This window comes from Ciconia boyciana, chromosome 9 (genome assembly GCF_034638445.1).
Source record: "Ciconia boyciana chromosome 9, ASM3463844v1, whole genome shotgun sequence".
Classification (NCBI taxonomy): domain Eukaryota; kingdom Metazoa; phylum Chordata; class Aves; order Ciconiiformes; family Ciconiidae; genus Ciconia; species Ciconia boyciana.
The window spans coordinates 2,010,925-2,025,132 of record NC_132942.1 but is presented as its reverse complement, the minus strand read 5'-3'; the positions used below and the strand labels follow the sequence as shown (position 1 = coordinate 2,025,132).

The window sequence follows — 14,208 nt, the reverse complement described above, 5'->3', positions numbered from 1 at the left end:
TAACAGAAGCATCACAACTTCCAGAAAGAGGGACCATGGTCTCCAACCCCTTACCTTGCTATCCAGCTTCTTCATTGTCACCAGGTCCAAGGACTTGAGCGAGTGCCCAGTTGGGGTGATGAAGTACAGGCAGACGTGAATCCTCGTGTCATGGTAGTTGAAGAGAGATCGGCGGATTTTCAGCTCTTCTTGCAAATAGTTTTCAAACTGCGTATCAATGTACTCAACTATCGGCCTGTAACTAAAACCATACCATTAGCAACCCACATACTGGAGCTCAAAACTAAACAGTTTGAAGGCTTAAGGAGTACTCCTGGACATACCATGGTATCATTTAGAAAGTAGTTATAAGACTCAAACAATTTAGCCTTACAACAGGAAGAGGGTGGCATTTACACAAAGACCTTATAATCCAAAGGTTGCTGGAACTCTCCCGAGGCTGCACTGCAAAGTCTAAGGAGAGTGGAGCATGGACAGATGACTACTTCCACACATCAAACTTTGCTACAGCCAGATGGCTCAGCCCTGAGATCTGGGCAATGCAACATGACCAAGGAGAGACCTTGGAGTCCCAGAAAGCCTTTACCTGGGGCTTGAACAAGATGCCTGTGCAATTAAATGAAACAGGTCCAGAGACACTGATCACTGCCAGAACAGATAATTCCCAACCCTGCACCGAGGACAGCTTGTTAACTGCTCACGCTCCTGGAGGACACCATTCTCTGCTGGAAAGACCTCCTATGACCTCTCTTTTTGGCTCCTCACCCAACTCCCTCTACACTTAGTCCCCAGAACCAGAGCCGCTGCAGGGAGCTACTCTATTAACAGAAACACAGACATCTCCTCTGCAACACTGCAAGCAGGACTGCAGGCAGTTCACGTCTAAGCATCAGAGGCAAGCCCAGAAATACCAAGCAGATGGCACGAGACCTGCCTTTCATCTTTATTTATCTGATCCCCAAATCCAACCGCATCCACAATTGTTAGCTTCAGGTGGACGTTGCTCTCCTGCAGGTCGTAGGTCCGTGGCCGCAAGCGAACCGCGCTCTCATAGTGACTGGCTTCCTCCGTCTCAAATGTGGTATTGAAGAGGGTATTCATTAGCGTGGATTTCCCAATGCCAGTCTCACCTAGGAAGGAGAAATCATCAGCTTACTGCAGCATGAACTTGTCACAGGTACTTCAAAGAACATTAATTACAGAGCAGAACTGAATTACACTGTGAAAGGTTACTACAAATTGCTTGTGGACAGACATATAATTGTCACAAAGGTAACTGCGTTCTCGAAGGCCTCCCATGCTCAATGCAAAGCTAACGCAGAGCACTTTGGTCTCATCTCCCCGGTGAGGATCACACAGCACAGCAGAACACGCTATCTTCCCCTCCATGTACCCTGACTTTGTTTGGGATCCTGCAGCAGAGAAGCTGGGGAGAGTACAATTTTAGTGGAGTCTTTTGAGTCTTCAGATGAGGAGGAGTAAAACTCAGCTACTCGCACTGACAAGGACTATCTGGGTCAGTTGTTGGCTGTCCCAAACACAGCGATAGCTCCAGGTCACACTGCAGATCAGCACAAAGCAATGGGTGTTTGGTGTGCTGCGGAGGGGACAGGGAATTCCGACAATGAGGTTTCCTCTCACTCCTTTCTGTGAGATTCCTGACTTTAATAGGCTTCTTTACCACTTTCTCTCTTTGCTTTATCTTGCCATTAAAGTCTCTGGGGACCTGCCCTTTTTGAGAGTGGAGACCCCTGTGAGGAGGGAATCTGGAGGCCTGTTTCAGTGCAGAGAAACAGGCAGACAGCTCTGGACCTGCTAGGACAACTTGCCATCAGACTGAAAACCTCTTTTCACAGCAGAAAAGACGCTGGATGAAGGCTTCAGGATTTCACTGTGCAGCTGAACTTTGGTCTGCCTGGAAGCCTTAAAGCAGCTTGTCCCTCTTGCACAGCCTCAACCCTGTAGTCCCACATGTCCCATTAATAACTGCCACAGAACTAAAGCCCATTCTGCTGTAACCCTTTCCCCCTCCATCCACGCAGCAGCTACACCAGAGTCGACTCTGTGGCTCTTTTACTCTCCCCTCTGAAAAGCACCGCAAGCTCCACACGAGGCACTCAGTGAGCTGCTAAGATCTGGCTTGGTACATGCAAAATGTCCAGGATGGTCCCATTCCGCACAGACACACCACAGACAGCATATCGATGCTTTGAGATGACAGGGCCACCTGTGCAGCAAACAGCATTGGTCAAACTGGAGGAAATAAGCAACAAAATCTTCCGTCACATCAGGCACGAGCTTCCACAGGCATCCAAACAACCCCAGCAAGACAGCAGCTGCCTGACAGAGAACAAGGGGTGCTGCTCTGCCCTGAAGAGCTCCAGCGGCACAGGGAGATCTTGCAACCCAGTCCAGATGATGGTATTCGCAACGCAGCTGGTTTCATCTCATATTGCTCTTGATTTCTGGAGTTTCCCTTTAGTATTTCTGCTTCCTTCAAGGCTGCCCTGCTGCCCCATGATTCTTCATGCCAGATCAGCCAAGGGGAGACAAGAATGCTGTTTAGGGGAAACCAAAGTGAAACCAATACCAAAATGCCATATAGCATCTGTGACACAGAGGCCAAAGCATGACAATGTTTTCAGAGGCCACGCATGTTCCACAGTGCATTTTTACTATAGACCTCAGCAGAGCCCCGTGCTGGAGCACTGAAGCAGGGTGCTTCCGAGCCATCTTCATCTTTTGCACAATAGAAAAAAATTCTTCCAACTTGAACGTCTGAGATACACAGAGGGAGAGAACACGGAGTCAAGAGGGGATGGCAGCGAAACTTGGTAGGGAGAGAATAGTTCTTGGAGAATCAGTAGGGGCAAGATTAGGAGAAGTTTCCCATCTGTAGCCCCCCCTGTTCCAACAGCCACTGAGGGACACCTGGGATGCATCACAAAGCAAGCTCCATCCCAGAACATCTGGCTCACAGGCTGTCTGTGAGCCAGAAAGGCTTTGAACTGATGCTCCTGGTAACTAAACGAGACTCTGATATTTTCCAGATTGGCCTACAAGGGGCCCCATTTAAACTCCTCATTCACTACACGCAGCCCTGTGGGCTAAGGGAGTGAAGAGAGGCAAAATCCAAGGAAATAGCCTTCTGCTCCCCGCTCATTTCCCAGGCAGTCCATCGTGCTATACCTTTGGCACAGACAGCCACTGCTTCTACTGAGTGCAGCCCCTCTCGCTGAACCCAGCCACTGCCGAGGAGCCCTACAGTGGACGCGCCGATGGGAGAGCACGTTTCTGTTCAAGGGAGGTGCCACGCCTGCTGCCAAGGGGTTTGGGCTTTTTCCTTCTTCCAGCACCACAGGTTCCGCTCTTTGCTGGAGAATAAATACCTCATGGTGCCCAGAATAGGGCAGAGGCACACACCGCTTCCTACCAGCTGTGGCTAAGAGTTGTGCAAGGAAATAAAAACAGTCTGGTGCTCTAGATTAATCTGAAAGGAAAGTCATATGGAGAACTCACTACTGACGCAAGCCACATTCTCCTGTTCAGTTGTGGGCACAGTTGGGAGCTGGCAAACAGGGGTACAGGGTTTTTTTTTTTTCTCTTGTCCAAAAAAAAAAACCAGTAATTTTTTCCAGTGGGTCACAAATGGTATGGCCAGATGAGATGCAGGAGTATCCACTCTGGTGTCCCCAAGAACGACACTAACTAAAAACATACTGCCCTCTGCTGCAGTCACCCTTCTGCTAAGGAGCAAGTCTATGAAGGTCAACTGTGAATTCAGCCATGCTTTTTACTTGTGCTTTGGATTCGCAGGAGTGTCTTAAGTATGGCACAAGCACCTTGTGCAAGTTGTCAGGGTTTCACTGTACAGTCTATACAGAGCCTTGTTCTCTTCGGGCAGATTGAGGGGCAGGCAGGGAGCTGCTGTCTCTGCATGTATTTCTGCTGGTCTAGCAGGTTACAATACTTCAGACCTCATACACAATACAAGAACCATCCAAAGTAAAAATAATGCTCATCTCATCACTGGAAGGAATTGGTTTCTAGTACTCCAGCCAGCATCGCCTGCTAGATCACGTCAATACCAAAAATAGAAAAACAAGAATATAAGGAGATTATTTTGAAGTCAGCCTCTCGCACCCGCTCACAATCTTCAAGGCAAATACTTTACAATCCATAAAAACAGGAACACTCCCTCTCCCTTCCTAGCACAGAGATGGTCATGCTTCAAGCCCTTTGACTCATCCTGGGAAAGGATCAACCAGGCACAGCTCAGATACAAACCTCTTACCCCTAGCTTTGGGGTGCAGGCTTACACTCAGAAATGGCCAGGTTATCACCAGCAGCTCTCAGCTAACACATGGTGCCTCTGACTGCATCTACCTGGACACCGTATTCACTGAGAAGCTGCTCATGCCAGCCACCCCAGTTTGCAAAGGGAAACATTTAACTCACCACATACAGTTTTCCCTTAATCCTTCCTATTGCAAAGCTATTGCAGCGGAGGAGATGAGCAACACCTCGCTGATTATGGAAATTCTTCTGGTTTGACCCACGAGGCTCAGCCACGTGGACTTCCCTGCAGCTCAGCTCAACGCAGGTGAGCTTTCCTTTCCTTCCTTTCCCCCTTGCTGAAGGCAGAAAGTTGATATATTAAAGCCTTTCCCAAAACTCTCATTTTGGGCAATAAGCATCCAACAGTCACTTGTGAAAGCCACAACTCAAGCATCAAGCTCTAGAGAGCTCAGGTTCATTGAAATTAGTATGCATTTTTTAAACAGAGTTAGGCATTTCTGAATTGCTTAAAGTCACTGCCAAGGCCTGGGGCGCAGCAGGACATGCAAGAAATCCTGGTCCCAACCTGACCGCGCTGCCAGCTCAGCCCACGTCTGTTTGCAGAGGACCGTGCTCACCCACACAGAGGATGTTGAAGCTGAAGCCTTGCGTGACAGACTTGCTGACCAGCTGATCGGGGAGACTGTCGAAGCCGACATGGCCCCCCAGGGAAAGGTTCCTCTTCTCTTCATTCTGGTAGGGAGAAGAAACCAGATTAGCAGAGCTGCACTGAGAAGGCAAGTCAGAGACACGAGAGGAACCACCAAGCCCAAGAGATAACCACCCTCCCAGGCACTGCAGAGCCACCGACACAACCCCTAACACTGCCCACAAGTGCTTGCGTTTTGGCTCGCCACAGCTCAAACCCTCCGACAGCCACCAACAACAGAAAAGAGAGGGAAAAATACTGATCTTAATGGGGAATTGGGAGAACTAAGCTACCAGGCTACAAAGAAAAGAAAACACGAGCATGAGCTCCAACTACATGCAGCTGGGAGAGATTAGCAAAGGAAAACCCACAACCATGTGTTTTAGCACTCATTTCTCCTCATTCTTTTTTATTTTCTTAAACCCTCCAGCACTGAATTCAGCTCGACAGACTCTGCATTTTCCCCTGAGTACTTGATCTTTTTCCCTTTGCTATTGCCATAAGCAGCGTGGTTTTGTTCGCTCACGCATCCAGGGGTGCTGGTGGCACAGGCAGGGTGAGGAATCCTCTTGCTTTACCATCTGTGACCACAGAGTTTTCCACCATTTCTCTGCTGTTCCTGTTCCTGCCTCCCCCATATGCACTTTGTTCTTCCTTCTGTTTCCTCCCTCCCTCAGAGGAAGACAAAGGTGATCACCTGTAGGAAGCTTTGCTTAGAAACTAAGACAATAAAGATGCAAGGAGACAACAGGTCTGTGCCCTGCGTTATATAGAAAGGCAGACCAGGTCAGCTATAATTCCAGAAAAGCTGATTCAACAGAGGGGTCATTTCTGTTTCTAGTGATTAAGAACAGTAGAGTTTGGATTTGTACAAATATTTCACCAGATGTTGCCACCTCTCTACACAACTGAACAATGTCGTCCGAACCCAGGGACCAGACCACGGCCCCTGCAGCCCCTCAAGCACTCTTATCCTTCCACGGAGAAGCAAGGATACATGATTTCAGAGCACGATTCATTCACCCTCATGGTTCCTTTGGTAAATGACTCTGTTTTCCTTAATCACCAGCACACAGTGGAAGATGGGGATGGAGAAAGTGTCTGCCCTTTGCCTGGCTCTGGGTCTTCGGTCTGTCCCTGACAATTCGGACTTAATGTCCCAACACAAAGACTGCGAGACAAGAGCGTACCCTGAGAAGAGCCTAAGCTGGCTGTCAAACTTTAAGTTAACTCAAGAGGAAAATAAAAGAAATGACGTGATAAGCCTTGCGTATTGCTCTATGCCTGCAATAAGACTGCTAAACAAAACACCAACCTTTGTTCAACTGCATCTCGAGTCAAAGCCTCCTTTAGTTCTGCCTTTGATAGAACAAATACTCTCAGCTTTGTAAAATAAACCATTTAAATCACAAGAACAACTTGTGAACAGCTGAAGCAGCTCCTGTGCCTCCCGTACAAACCTTCTGGCTGTCCTGCTTAGCATTTGTTACCACCTTTCAGATGATTTCAGCCCAGCGCTCTCCCAAGGGACTCCTCGGACAGAAACACAACCAAACCGTAGCTGGGCTCCTGCGATCAATTCTTTTTCATCCCATCAGGATCGATCGCGCTCACTAACTAAGCGGAAATAGCAATCATTTAAAGTTTTCCTGTGGGAGAGACGGCATCAATTAAGGTTTTAAGGTGGCCAAGAGTTTAGATTAATTAAAAAGGGCCCCTAAGACAGGGAAACCTCCAAGTTAAACTTTCTTCCATTCATCTGTCACCCCACCGAGCTGCTAAAGCTCAGACTAACACCTCTGCAGGGACAGACCCCAACTGCAGGACAATTCCCCAGCATACAGAGAGAAAAGCGAGTCCGTGCTGATCCGGGCAGCCCAGCACTGCACTGCAGATCCGGCACGGGACGGTGCAACCGCACCGGGAAGCGGAGCTTGGACACATGGGTGCTGGGAAAGGGCTCAGAGTTGTTTAGGTTTGGGGTTTTTTGTTTTTCCCCCTCTTGAGGAGACTCACAAGGTGCAGGAAGCCACTGCATGGCTGAGACCCAGCCTTGGCAGAGCTCGGGGGGCTTCCTGGGGCTCTCAGCCCCCACATCTCCTCTCCCCCTCCGAGCCACCACCTTACAGAGCTCAAAATGCCAGTTCCCACCACTGCAATGCAGTGACAGCCAAGCAAGCCGTTCCCACAGAAAGTCACCGAGTTTGATGGTTACGCTTTGTGTCTTTTCATTTTAAAGAATAAACAAAACCAAGCAAACAAAAACACAAACCAGAAGCCTGGGATAACATTTTGGATGGGAAATAAATACAGGCTGCCGATGGCTATGATTAGGCTGAGAGTGCCCGAGGCTGGGAGGAGGTTTCCAGGCAACAGGCAGCATCGCTGCTCGGGATTTTAAAATAGGCTCCAGCTCGGCAAGGCTGCATTTTAAAATAGGCTCCAGCTAGGCAAGGCTGCATTGAGAACTCAGTCATGCTTCGGCCGGAGGAAACCCAAATGTGTTCGCACAGGGCTTTCTTTTTCTCTTCTTTTTTTGGTGTTTGGTTGCTGTTCGCTACAGGACGAGAATACGCTTACTCAAAACTGCTCGCCATCTCTTCAAGCTGCTAAATCCACGAGCCAAGCTTCAGTGAAATATTTTTGTCAGTGACCTTGAAATGCGCAGTTTCCTTTTATTTCTGTAAGCAGCGATAATAATCTGGTTCAAGTCCAAGACGCTGCTGATACCAAAGCAGAAAACCATTTGCTGTGCTTGCAGTGCCTTCAGCTGTCATTCAGCCTCCAAAGGGATTTTGCTATTGTTGCTGTTAGGACAAAACAACAGCAACAACTGCTGGAAAGTAATAAGACTAAAAAAAGAAAGAAAAAAAAAGTTCTCTGATTTTATTCTTTCCCTCCAATCCATCGAGCTTACAACCTTGACAGCCTTGCAAATACAACCAATTTTTCTGCTCACTTGTGTTGTTTGGTGCGTTGACCTGCCCTGGAGAGGAACCGACCCACCACGCCGATGAGCAACCACCGGCACTCCTTCCTGCAACTCATTTGCGAGTCTCACCCCGAATGACTAACCCTTCTGGCCAGCTCCCGCTCGCCCAGGCTAGCTCAAGGACAGCTTGACATGGTTCACCTGCTAGTAAAGACAACAAGGTCACACTCAAAATTGAATTCTTTCCAGCAGAAGGAGCCAGCCTGCAGTGCTCAGCATAAATAATCAATCCAGAATATAAATGCTGCAATAAATGAGGGCAGCAGTCATGCAGCAACGTGGGGCTTTTTTGTTGTTTTTGTTTTAAACAAAAGCTAAGAATTTCAGGTTGGTTTGGTGCCAGCGATGCGACTGGCCTGCAGGACAGGAGCAGGCAGGTTACGTGGCAGAGCCGGACGGGATCGGCCACGGCGAAAGCCAGGCAGAAACACAGCCCTGCCCTTTCCAGTTGCACTGGTGTCTGCAACACTCCCAACCCGCCGCAGCACCCGATGAGAATTAGGTTCCTCATCTCACGGCCTGGAGAGGTAACTCTCCATCAGTCCTTTTGCAACATTATAATTAAGAGTTTGTGATGGCTCTGAGCGCAAACTCCCACCACAAACAGCCACTGCAGCCCTGAATATCACTTCTTGGGTCACTAATGGCATCCTATGATGGGCAGCTACCAGGGTTTTACTTGGAGCCTTTGAACATGCTCTTTGAAGATCTTCTGTGCCTTGAGCTGATCTTCGGGGCTTGAAGCAGAGAGACAAGGGGATAATTTGTATTTTGAATCTGGAATTTGGTGGGAAGCAAAAGAGTCGTCAGAAGGTCAGAGCAGAATTTATTAATCCAAAGTCCTTCAAACATTTTCACAGATGCTCCGGCCGGGCCGAGAAGCAGAGCCCGTCAAGGCAACAGGCGCACAAATGGCATCTGGGGGCACGGCCACAGGAACAACAGCCATCCCAGAGAGAAATCAATCTTTGGCTCTGCTTCGACAGCTACGTCACAGGACCCTTCTCCCGGCACACAGCAAAAAGATAGACATGCCCTTGGTAGCACAGATGGCCACACTTAGCCAAGCACCACAAGAACTGGAAAGAAACCTCCAAACATAGCGCTTCAAACCTGCTGTAAGGCACCAGCCACCCCGGCTCCCAGCCACACTCCGCTGGAGGCTGGGGATGCACTTGGGATGCACGACGGCTCGCTGGCCCATTCCTGTGGCCACACCAGCACGAAGCTGCCCAGGGAACCGAAAACAGCACTTCAAACCCACATCAGCTTCCTAAGCCCATCCACAGCAGGGTCCCACAACCGTGCCGTACAGCGGGACCACGGGGCTGGGAGGAAGCAGGCACGGGCAGCAACGCTGCGGGCAGCTGGCCACAAACCACATCCGTAGAAGATTATATGTTATTTGGCCCTTTATTGCAAGCGAGACAAGAAAAGGCACAGAAACACAATCAGCGAGACCAAATCCAGATCCCTATAAGAGGGTCAACACAGTATTCACATATTAATTAGGCTCTTCCTAGTAGACAGAGGGATTAAAGAAACCTGTGAGGAGAAGTGGCACAGGCTACAGCATCAACCAGCGTGCCTACGATCCTTTAAAAAATAAAAATCTGATCACAGTTTCTCTTCTTCCAGTCTCTTCATGCTTCACCTCCAAATTAGCATCAGTTTCACTTTGCGTCACTACATTTTTCAGCAACTTCTCCCAGGAAAAGTGGCTTTATCACTGCCTGCGCAACCCATGGGGGATGTCAGCAGCAAGAAGTTCAGCTCCACATTCAGCTGCCCCTCAACTGCACAGTTTTCCCAGCTGGGGCTCCCGGTGCAGAGCGGAGCAGCTCACTCTGCTTTTAGATGTGCTGCCCCTGTTCTCCTTGCTGTCACACCAGGAGCAGTATGAACAGCCTGGAACTTGGATATAAAAGACCATTCTGACATCAGTTGGTTAAAAAATAAAAAAATAAAAAATAAAAAAAAAGAAAAAAGATATTGAGAAGTACAATCTTTGAATTAATCTCAACAAGAAATGCTCTTTGGTGACATATGCTTGTGTTTTCTGCTTGAGACAACCCTCAGTTTTGTTTTCCTGAGTGAAGCAGGTGAAAGCATATGGGTAAACAAAAGCGTAATTGAATGCCACAATCATAAATGGTGGGGATGTTTTGGGTTTTTTTTTTTAAGAACTTGGCATGATGGAGTTGTAATGTAAATCTTGGGCGCTACAGCAGACTCATCAGTGTACAAGCAACTTGTGAGCGTGCCCTGTAAAACCAAGAGCAAAAACCAAAAATCACATGGTTTAGATGTTTATCAGCTAAACCATGACTTGAGCAAAGACTCCTGGTTTTATACCCTGAGGGACAGCACAGCACTTTTCTGTATCTAAGGTGCCTTTTCCCATTCCTACAGCCCAACAAAACATGAGCGAGATGAACAGCTGACATTTTCCAAGGCAAAACAGCAAAGGCTTACAGGGGAAAAAGGAGGGGAAGCTCAGTCCTTTCTTCTTTCTGCTAAATGAACAGGCCTTACCCTTGAGCAATGACCCAAGGATATCTGCTGCTCCCGAATGCTCCCTCCAGCCCCTCTGTAGGCTTCGCACCACCGACCCGGGGTCTCCCTGAGCTGTGCCCAGGCTGCAGCTCCCCAAACGCCAACGCCGCACGCAGGGGAGAGGCACGGCTTTCTTGTTCCAAGACCTCACAGGCAGCGGTGTTTCAGGTCCCTCTCTTCCCGGGCTTTTTCCATGTATGTTTTACACACACACTTATAAAATAGCAAGAGGCAACAACACAACATCTGCACAGCACTTCTCCTTAGTGCTTCAATTCCCATTACCGAGGCACGCTTTTGTTTATAAATTCCTCAATCCTGGATGACAGTTTGACCTTAAATAATACCAAATCCTCCAGGACTTTGCAGCATGGGTCCCCCTCCAACCTGGGTCTGGTCTGTTACCTTCACACCAATGCCTTGCAGTAGCTCTATAGCACTGGATATACCCACGGGCGCATCGTTTCGCACTGCAGTAGCGCACGCAGACGTGGAGTCATGGATCAGCGTGCCAGGCACCCTGCAAAGTGCAGAGCACAGCCAGATCCTCTCCCTTCCAATTTACAATCAAATCAAAACAGAAAGATAAAACAGCGCTAGCAGACAGATTGCAGCTCCCCGATCAGCGTGACTCAGAGACCAGCAAGAGGAAGAGCAGGGAAAGCTCCTGCGGGCCCCGATCCGCACGGCTGTGGCACCTTTGGCAGTGCTCCCGTGGCGGGACGGAGCGGTCATCACTCTGCAGGGGCCGGCTCAGCACCCAGCACAGCTGGGGACTGCTGTTAGTCACAAAGCAGTGACTTCACCGTCTTGATTCCCCGTCCACAATCCACCACCACCACCGCGCATGCAACAGAGATTAATACGTATACCAGTGGGGTTTGCAGGATGCTATTCCCTTGTCTCCTGAATGGAAATGCATGGAATCAGGAAATTATTCGGTCCTGATGCAGGGAGTCTCATTTGCAACTGAGCAGAGAAAGGACTGAGTGAGATGTGGCTGTTTATTAAATCCAAGCAGAGCAAGCTGGTCCCACGTACAGGCTCATGCACGCTGGCTCCCCGAGCATTGCCTGGCCCCTCTCAGACCGGGCAGGGCAAGTCGAACTGCCCACAAACCCACGGAACAGAGAGGTCCGCTTCAGGGTCCAGCACACGCAAGGTCCCTACCCCAACCCCACAACTGTGTGCTGTCGAGGGGATGTCTCCCAAACACCCCTCCCTGCAAGATTCGTTACAGAGGTGCTGATAGTTTTATCGTCATTTCACAAGTAAACCGAGTCATGGAGCAGTTGAGTACTTGCCTAGAGACCTTTGGGCAAACAGTGTCGGAAGCCAAATTCAGCTTCTTTGTCCAAGCAGGCACTCCCTAGGGCTTGGCCCAGTTTCTGGATCAACGCAGAAAAAACTGGCAAATCACCTCTCCGGAGATCCTACCCCATCTCGGAATACTGGCTCAACAAATGCCACTTGACATTTGCAAAGAAACAGCAGCACGTACAGACTCAGGTTTCCATGAAGAAAACATTTCTTTTGCCAAGCTCAGCAGCTGAGGGGTAGTAACAGCAACACCACACCTGACGTTTGAAAAGCACCTCTATGGTGCTAGCAACATTCAAAACAGACACTATCACACATCAAAATATTATCTTTCCTGTACTCCCAGGCTAAGGACTATTAGATGTATTACAGCATCCATGAATGAGCTTGCACTTTGCAGTCTACTAAGCAGAAAGAGATGGCCCAAGAGAGGTAATGAGAGCAGATTTGAGCTTGTCTAACAACAGTCAGAGGACGCTGAGCGTAGTAAGTCTTGACAGAGGGCTTAGGCACAGTAAGCGTGACCCCATGAGTGCCTTTGGCACTGGAGATGAAAGGAAGCATGCTTTCAGCTGGGGCTGGCCAGTGGAGATCTCAGCACCTCTTAGGCTAAAATTGTCGCACCTAAATGCCATCTAATCTCAAGCAGATTTGCAAAATGCAAGCGCATATGCAACTCTGAAGGTTTTCAGTTAATCTTAAGCATGTGCTCAAAATTCCAGATCCCCATTGTGGAGCACTTAATAACAGGCTGGGGGAAGAAGAAAGGAAGAAAAAAACCAAACCCTACAGAGATAATTTTAGATGTGGGGTTTATACTGATTCACCACTTGTCTTACAATAGCAACCTGCTGTGCTTCAGCTTCTCTGCTGCCTCTCACTCCGGTCCACCCTGGTAGTGGTGCGTGGCCAGTCAAACAGGACACATCTCAGACAGCGTGAGGAACTCTGCCTTCACTAAAGAACTGTAAACTGTAACACTGCTCTTCCTTCCAGCAATGGCAGGGCAAAGCCCCAGTGGCCTTCACTGCCTTCTCTTTCCAAGGGACAGCGCACCGGAGCACAGCCACGGCTGAGCCATCCATCCCTCCGCCATCCATCCCTCCGTGTACACGACACCGTTTCAGCCAGTCATCTCCAGTTGCTTCATGCTCACAACTCCCAGCCCACACTGCAGTCTCCCCCAATAAAAACCTCACACTAAAAAAAAAAAAACAAAACACAATTCCCAGCCCCCCTTTAAACCGCTCTCCTAAGAATGCCAAGAATTTTCCCAGACACTCAAGCCTTTATTCATATCCCTCCCGGCTCCCAGCTGCACTCCAGGCAGGCAAAAACATCACTGAAGAAACCAGATATGGAGTCACCGCCAAGACAGGCCAAATAAAAATGAAAGCCACTCTACATTACAGAGGCAAGGCGACTCAAAAGCTGAGATTCCCCCCTTTAGGGCTAACTAAAGGTTATGTTGCCTGAAGTGATGCCTTTCTTGAAAGCTTTTGGACCCATTCTTAAGAGCTGTTCATAAACCCTCAGACCAGCGAGGGCATTGCAAAGAGCGATGCTCAGCATCTTGTAAAAACAGAAATTTAAAAAAAAAAAAATCACTGGTCCAGTATCAGTGTTTCACAACATCCCATATGCCTCAGGCTAGTCTCGGGGAAGAAAACACTGTGCCGCACACCTGTAAAAATCCAGTGTGCTGAACATGCACTGTGGTCACCTACCCATAAGAAGGTGGACAGGGATTCAAGTGAGAAAGCAAAACTCCTTTTGAGGGAGGAACTCCTTAGGCAAACTCCTTAACTCCTTTCCTGTATCCAAGCTACTGGTGCCAAAGTGGTGTTTTGATTCCTGCGGCACACCTTGTGTACTGATAGCCCAGCAATATGCCGGACGCCGAGCGCTCCCAGCAGCAGGATCCAGCCAGGATCAGGGATCTCCCAGCCAGGAGCAGGATCTGCACACTCGACATAGTCCCCTTCTGCACCAGCCTGCTCACTTCAACATTTGCGAGCAAACAGCTGAACTGCAGGCACTGCCTTCAGCTTTGCTTCAGTCTCAGCAGCCTTTCCTCCTTTAAAAACAAAACAAACCCCCAAACCACAAAACATAAAATAAAAATCCTACACACATCTACAGAATCAAATGAATTGGCACAGGCTTAAAACATCAGGTTTTGCTGACTTTGAGCTAAGTTTGAAGGGAGAGTAAAGCTTCTCATCTTTTCTTATACAACATACATCCAAGATGATACATTCATTCACAACCTGTGAATGCAACATCAGTTTTAATTTTCTGCAAACAAACTGACTGTTTCTGGCTTAAATTCCTCTGACTTTTTAAACTAAAA

General features: G+C 48.6%; 1 protein-coding gene across 4 annotated transcripts in view; it reads right to left on the bottom strand.

Moving 5' to 3' along the window:
- The window catches only part of SEPTIN8 (septin 8), a 37,527-nt gene that overhangs the window by 15,183 nt on the left and 8,136 nt on the right, over positions 1 to 14,208 (bottom strand). For 3 of the 4 annotated variants that reach the window (XM_072873664.1, XM_072873662.1, XM_072873661.1), the window contains exons 2-4: positions 4,917 to 5,031; positions 935 to 1,130; positions 55 to 241 (exon numbers count right to left, since the gene is read on the bottom strand). In XM_072873664.1, coding sequence (XP_072729765.1) covers positions 55 to 241; positions 935 to 1,130; positions 4,917 to 5,031 — 498 coding nt within the window. The remainder of the gene's footprint in view (positions 1 to 54; positions 242 to 934; positions 1,131 to 4,916; positions 5,032 to 14,208) is intronic. The other variant, XM_072873663.1, reaches the window with a different exon arrangement.